Source organism: Lygodium microphyllum, chromosome 17 (genome assembly GCF_053477565.2).
Source record: "Lygodium microphyllum isolate KBCC chromosome 17, Lygodium_microphyllum_v1.1.10, whole genome shotgun sequence".
NCBI classification, from domain to species: Eukaryota; Viridiplantae; Streptophyta; class Polypodiopsida; order Schizaeales; family Lygodiaceae; genus Lygodium; species Lygodium microphyllum.
Genome location: NC_141151.1, coordinates 64,792,388 through 64,799,836, shown reverse-complemented (window position 1 = coordinate 64,799,836; position 7,449 = coordinate 64,792,388). Strand labels below are relative to the sequence as shown.

At 40.9% G+C, this 7,449-nt stretch overlaps 1 protein-coding gene and 1 non-coding gene across 3 annotated transcripts; both read left to right on the top strand.

Annotated features, from left to right (window-relative positions):
* The first annotated feature begins 3,221 nt into the window (after window positions 1-3,221).
* Window positions 3,222-6,521, top strand: LOC148021978 (uncharacterized). 2 transcript variants are annotated; one of them, XM_087697525.1, is made up of 3 exons: window positions 3,222-3,589; window positions 3,888-4,068; window positions 4,401-6,521. In XM_087697525.1, exons 1-2 carry the CDS (start codon window positions 3,344-3,346, stop codon window positions 4,062-4,064), a joined length of 423 nt encoding a protein of 140 aa, XP_087553651.1. In that variant the 5' UTR covers window positions 3,222-3,343; the 3' UTR covers window positions 4,065-4,068; window positions 4,401-6,521. The 2 variants fall into 2 exon arrangements, with proteins under 2 accessions (XP_087553651.1, XP_087553650.1); XM_087697524.1 differs by lacking the exon at window positions 4,401-6,521 and having other exon boundaries at window positions 3,224-3,589; window positions 3,888-4,310.
* Window positions 4,984-5,070, top strand: LOC148021979 (small nucleolar RNA snoR109). The gene has a single exon (XR_015694504.1). It is a non-coding gene; the product is annotated as a small nucleolar RNA snoR109 (small nucleolar RNA).
* Window positions 6,522-7,449: the final 928 nt, after the last annotated feature.

Below are 7,449 nucleotides of genomic sequence, written 5' to 3'. Positions count from 1 at the left end.
AGGTGCAAGAGCCTTAGCGTAGACCTTGTATGCCACTCCTAACATTGTGAGAGGCCTCCAATTTCCCATCTTTGCTCAATCCATTGATTTAGGGATTGATCTAATAAGCCCTTTTGGTTCAAACCAATTGCATTTTCCTGATCTGGTTCATTAGCCTGCAAAGGTCTTCCCCACACACCTTCCATAAGGATTGGATCACCTCTATGGGAATGTTGTCAATGCCAGGTGACTTCCCTTTGGTCATCTTATCAACAACAAACTTCACCTCATTAGCAAAAAGGGACGTGCAAGCATCGCATGTTCCCCTCTTAAGACAATGTTTTGACTAACCTACATGAAATTTTCAATTTTGGTTTCAAAATCCCATGGCACATCAACTTTGGTTCCCACTTTCTTGGGTATTGAGGAGATGGACACCAAGTTTAACCTATAAGAGGCTAAAAAGTAAGCTCAAGGAAAACTGACCAATGTTTAAGCGAGAGGCAGACCACAATATCACCAAGTACACATGGTCTCCCCTAAAGGCAAATTGCTTAGCAATTGTAGAAGTAGCAAGGACCTAGTCAAGAGGAGTCTAGTGTACTTCACATGTGTGGCTAATAGCTGGAAGAAGTGGCATTCTGTGCACTAGGAGGAAGACATGGATATGCAAGGTTATCAGAACTAGGAGAGCAACTCCCTCCAAAAGGCTAAACTTCTTTCTTTGGCGGGGTGGTGATGAGTAGGCTCCCCACAAGGGAGAGGGTAAGCAAGTTGATGAGCATTTCACCTTTATGTGTGCTATGCAAATGTGCCAATGAATTTGCTAGGCACCTCTTGTGGGAATGCAAGGAGGTGAGGGGCATATGGAACAAGCTCAAAGCTTGGATAAGGAAAGCAAGCTTCAACAAGAAAATGGATTCCAAGTTAGTGCTTTTTGGTGATAGAGGACAAAAGGAAGAGCAGATCATAGAGCTTTGGAATGTGGCGAGAGCGGTCACTCTTCAACATACATGGAAACATAGGAATGAAGTGGCCTTTGATAGAAGGAAGAGAGCTACTGGGACCAATGAGCTGTGTGATAGAGAGAGGAAAGAGATTCTGATAGCCCTGGATGGCTGTGTTTTGTTCTGACAAGGTCTATAAGGTTTTTAATAAAGTTATATCCAAGGCTTAAGACCTTTCTTGAAGGTGGCCCTCAATAGCTTTGTACATATATTCCTTTTTGATAATAATTGCATTAAAGAAAAGATTTTGTTATCTTAAACTACATCGTTATGTGTAGACTCTCAATTGCATTATTAAAAAAAAAACAATTTGTTATCTTAAACTACATTGTTACATGTAGACTTTCATAATATGTGGATTTGATTCATAAAAATAATGCCCATTAAGCATGCAAGAAGGAGCCAAAAAAGAAAAGAAAAGAAGCGAGAATTGTGGCTCCAAGCATATATATGCAATTTGTTGCTCCCTAGTTTTTTAAAATAAAAAAAACACCAAGTGAATTTATAATTGTGCAAAAACACATGTGAAATTTGAGACATAGTGCATGAATATTTATGTTTCAAAAATGGTAAATATTACAAATGCCAACCATTTGAAAGCATGGTTAAAGTCGCACTTCTCCTTTGTTAAATACATGTAGGTCTTTTGATGTGAAAGTATGCACGACACTATACATGCATGTAAAGTCTTTTCCTAGTTTAAGAGATGCATATGTGAGGCTGTCTGTAAGTCTAATATGTTGCAGTAGTGTGCATGTATCCATACATCTAACTAGTGGAGTAGATTACTAAATCAAACATTAACAATATAACCTAATGAGAATATTATAGAGGGTGTTGATGTATGTACTAATATTTATCTCTACTATATAACTTAATATTGGCTAAGTCTTTGTGTAAGTTGCGATTAGATTCATTTTGAAATAAATCTAGATTGTGTATTATATAAAAATTTAGACTATAACTTATAATTCTTTGGTTAGGTACAACTTTCTTAAATCTTTCACCTTGTTTGGTTCTTTCCTTTGCTTGACTTGGCTAGCATGATTTGCCTTTTAGTTTTCCTTTCCTTTTATCCTTGGACACACTTGTTGTTTTGTTGTTGGGTAATGTTGATGCTAGGGGCACTCTTGTTGTGATGGTTTGGACTTTTAGGAATCCATAAGTGGTTTCCATTATAGAACCCTTGTGCTTGTGATGACCTCTTTGGCACCCATTGTGGCTTTGTGATTATTTGCATTTTGGTACCACTTAGATCTTCATTTTCTCCTTAATAGATGTCTTCTAGGCCTTTTTCCATAGGGTGCTTGTTTTGCCTCTTTTTTCTTGAATTGATTCGCTTCTTATTTGTCTCAGAAAATTCTTATAGAGCCTTGAAAAGGTTGTTACCACCCTTGCTAGTTGAAATAATGAGTTGAGAACCTCGAGTACTACACTTATTGCATAGATGGTCTTGGTTTTATTGGACAAATTTTGTAATAAGATTGGCACTTGTTGATAGGCTAAGGTGCATCGTTTTCATTAGATGATCTATGTTGCAATTGGTGAGATGTTTAAATGGCCTACCAAGCAACACTTCTCATGACAAAATACTTCACATTATTGATTAAAGAAAAAGAAAAAGCATGCGAAAACTCATGTGCTCAAATCAAAACTTAAGTTTAGTGTAATCCCACCTTTAAATTTTGAATTTTGTGTGTAAATCTAATGTTGGTACTGGGCAGAATCTCCTGCCTACCTTGAAAATAGTCATGTTATTTCCTTACACACCAAACACACCCATTTTAAATACAAAAGGCATCATATTCTGGTGGTAGTTAAAGCTTAACCTCCCTCCTATTGGTGGGGACCCAAACCCTCTCAGGTGTAAATGCATTTTTTAAGAATGAAGGTTTTGTCCTCAAGTGATTGGGCACTGATAAGATGCTAGGTAGGGGAGCTCTCCTGCTCGAAAGTGTTTGCTACCCAATAAATGCGGATTGAAATTCGAATAAAAACTTCACACATCAGCCAACGAACACTTGCATTCTTGCATAAACTGGGCGTCCATTGAGGTGTGTAGCTGGCCTAACATTACGAGGTGAGGAAACCTTGAAAGTTTGAAGGATTTGTGTTAAGAAGATTTGATGGATTTAGTCCCAAAACCTTAGTGGAGGCCGTTAACTTAGCATGGCCAATCAGCTTATAGGCTTATATATATTTAATTAACAAACCGACATAAGATTAGTTTTAGCCACAAGTGGCTGGGCTTGTTCTTCTGTGTTAGTCCCCTCGCCACAGCTAGGCCTTAGGGTTTGCTAAGAATCAGAGAGAGAGAGAGAGAGAGAGAGAGAGAGAGAGAGAGAGAGTATCCTGTGATGGTGGCCTCGCCTGCTGCAATGGCGTCTTGCTCGTCTGCTTCCCTGCTTCCGAGCCGGCCCCTGCGTCTTCTTCCTCCTTCTCCCAGCCACACTTCTTCATCCACCGCTTGCTCCACTTCGTATTCTGTGGTCCCTTGCCTCCCTTCGCCTCCTCCTCCCTCAAGGGGCCTGCGCTACTCTCCCCGATGTATGGCTCCGGAAGACGAGAAAATGACTCGACGCTCACCGTTGGATTTTCCCATCGTAAGACTCTCCTGTTCTTCTTTGTGTTTTTGCTGGTTGTGGACCTTTGTTATGAGCCATTGTGCAGGCGTTATTGTGTCAGCATAAAACCTGCATAATGGAAGATGCTGGTTTTCGAGCCATTCTGCATCCTTGAACCTGCGTAATGGCTCATTGAACCTGCATCCTGACTTATGCAAGTACAAGGAAGCATATTAGTTTATGCGCGCGATATGTTGCGAAATGAAGGCCTGCATTGGCAAATGAGTCGTCTCGGCTGTATCAGGTATCTGATCTGTCAGTGTTTCCATTTCTGTAGGAGTGGGAGCGGCCCCGGCCTGGCAGGCGCCCCGACATATTCCCTCAGTTCAGTCCAATGAAAACTCCTCTGCCACAACCTCCCCCAACTGATCCTCCCGAGGAGGATGAAGAAGAGGAAGAGAAAAAGGAGGAAGAAAAACCGGAAGAGGAGCCAGAGAAACCTCGAGAATCATGACTCTGTAATTACGATAGTTCCATATCTCAATCAATTTTCTGCTTAGACTGCCTGAGATATGATGTAACCTAATTGACATCCCGTAGCATCGATTTTTAGAACTTTGGTGGCCTTACTTATGTCGCCTATACGAAATAATTGGTTGCGTAATGACTTGAGCCACCGTTAACTGAATGTCATACATGTAATGTATGTTGGATGTTGTTCCGCATCTTCAGAAGTGGCAGTAAGATCCTGTTTGATCCTTATTTTTCCATAGACATGAGTTTGATGTGATCATGCACTTGAGTTTATCCTTCAACAATTTATCATATCATATTTTTTTTATTTTCACAGACTGCAATTGCCCATGTGGATGCAAGAACCAGTTGCCACTTTTCTCCTGCGGTTGTATTTTGGTACTTTTGATGCTTGCTTCAGGGCTTCTTTGCCAATCGCAGACTGGCTACAAGTCCTTACAAATTTCTTGTATGGGATCCTTAATTTTCCATAGGCATGAGATTACTGTGATCATATGTTCTTGTTTATCCTTCACAATTTTCGCATTTTTTGTTGTTTTCAGTCTGTAATTGGCCGTGTGAATGCAAGAACCAGTTGTTACCTTTCTCTCGTGGCTGTTTTTTGGTGCTTTTGATACTTGCTTCAGTGCTGCTTTCCCAATCACAGACTGCAATGTCCTGACAAATTCCTTTTATCAGTCCTAGGAGACGTTTTGCTTTGGTCTGTCTATATGTCCTTAGCATTATTAGGATTGTCCAGTGTGGCTGTGTGTCTGCTGTTTATCTCTTTGTTCAAGTGTAACTGCAATGTCTGCTTGCATGTCTTTTTAGATAATTTGCTCTAGCTCCCGAAATTCATCTCTAATTTCTGTAATTGCTACTTGTACAAGATGTTGTTGTCACATCATCTTCTAGCCCAGTGGCTGTAGCAAACAAAAAAAAAAGAAGAAACTAATGGCTGGCTGGAAGCATTTCTTTCCAAATCAGTTACCGCGTTTCTCACACCTTGATTCTGCTTATACTGCATTATGCAGTTACTGTGGATGTAGCTTTAGCAACTCATGAAACTAATGCCGGGATGAGATTTCCCAGGTTTAATGCCTGTACCACAGCTCACATTTTTCACTGGAGCCGTGTATGAGTGGTGAAAGCAGTTTGTGCATGTTCTCAAGATGCTCAATCATGTAATCCATTTTGTGTTGGCCTGTGACGAATAGTCTATTTAAGGGATTTTATGAAGCCAATATTGGCTGGAGATCTGCCAAGCTCTCTGAGGCCTACCTTTTTTTTGCACAAGCTATTGGATTAGAGGTCTGATTTTTCAAGTTCGAGGGAGTTGTGAAGCCCTATTCATTGGGTCCTGTTAATTCCCTTGTTGATGATGATAACTAGTGGTTGTGATGATTTTGATGTGAAGGTGCTTAGATAACTCAGCAGGCAAACTAAGTAGATTAGAGCTCAACACGTAATCAATTGATAGGAGGCCTTTGATTCAATAGTAGATATCTGAAGCTCTCAAATAATTTTAAACTGAGGAAGGAATCATTCAAGCTCAGTTGTGGAGCTGCAATGTGAGGTTTTTGTTCTGAATGCTATATTGTGTTTTTGGTGAGCATATAACAATATTGAAGGGAAGAGTGGAGATATTGCATTGTGCTTTTTCTCCTTAGTTACCCTTCGAAGAGCAAGGTCCATCAGACAAGCTTAGAGGATCTGAGCCTTATGGCTGGCTGTTGTGTGATTGGAAACACTTTACAAGATGTCATTCCTTCCCCAGTGCAGGTAGTCTATGCTAGTGCAGGTAAGTTTATGATCTCAAGTGAAGGATCAGTCTATGAGAGTGCTCTATATATTGGTCTACCTTATCCGGCCCAGATAACTCAATGTTAGCACAGTGAGATTTTTTCTTGTGTCCAGTGCAGATAGCCCTGTGTAAATTAAATGGGATTTCCTTTCATATGAAGGGAAGAGTGGATGATAGTTGTTTCTGAACTGCTGTCCTCTGTTACCCTTCAGGAACAGAATGTCCACACATCCAGACAAGCCACCTTGAATTCTGTGTATTGCTTGTGTTGAAGTTGTGAATATATTGTTCTTCACAAGAGCCAACTAGGCAAGAGCTGAATGCAATATGATGTGTTGAGCATGCCTGTGTGATGTGTTGAACAAGTCAGCGCCTCTAGTAGTTTTCCTTTCAAATGATGTATTGAGCATGTCAGTATGATGTGTTGAGCAAGTCAGCACCTCTGGTAGTACTGCTATTGTGCTGGAAGGCTATTTTCGAAGGCACTGGCTGCTGCAAGTTGAAGTCCAATGAATATTGTCCCTCTTTTGGCCTGAAGAGTGAGGCACATAAATCTTGAGAAAGAAATTCCCATCCTCCTGAATAAGAGGCCAAGTTGTTGACTCACGAGTTTGCAGAGAGATTCTTTGTTTTAAAGGCCACATTTTTATTTCAGTGTTTGCCTCTCACAGTCTGGGCTCTGTGATGGTCTTTTAAACACGTACTTTATTGAATGCTACTACTGTGTCATTTCAATTTTGTGAATTGGGTGTCTGGTTCTATTTATGGAATCGTTTTAAGGTATCTCTGAATGCATCCAATTAGTGTTTTAATCTCTCTGGAGTTAGTAACCTCCGTTTTTGGAAGGGGAGCTTCAGCTATTTTGTAGGGTCATCCAGTTCAGTTCAGTTTCAACAGTCTTTGGTTATGTTGTAGTTTCATGTTGTTCAAACCAGTCTCTTTTATCTGTGATGATGGAAAGTAAGGATTTGTTTATTTTGGAGATTAGACAGTTCAGTTAAGTTTCATACCTAGTACTGTGTGAGGTAAAATGAGGAGGGGGTGTGCACAATTTTCTAGTATGAAAACAAGAATGTAATTACTTCATAGTTTCATGGAAGTTAATTACACAATCACTATACTCTGGGGGTTCAAAAGCACAGCAGGCCTCTTAAGGGCTGGGTGAAAAGTGGAACGTAATGAAAACTAGGCGCTCCGCGCCTAGACTCGCCCGGGCGCTTCGCACTGGGGTGGGCGTGATTTTTGCGGCGAGGGCGGGTGCTGGATGCGGGGCATGGCACTCGCCCCCGTGTTTCTTTGTGGGGAGGTTGGGGGCTGCCATGTGGCACTCGCCCCCGTGTTTCTTTGCGGGGAGGTTGGGGGCTGCCATGTGGCACCCGCTCCCAACCTCCCCTTAACTAATAGTAAAGATATCTTATTGTCTCACTTGTAATGCGAACATAATGTGGTAAATACCTTGTTCATGTTCATCAACTCTTAAAACCAGAAGATGCTTTTCCACATGTCGTGATATCCAATTGGTAAGATTTCTGTGTCAGAAGAAACATGTTGTATTGGAGGCCGAACATGTCTCCTAAAAACA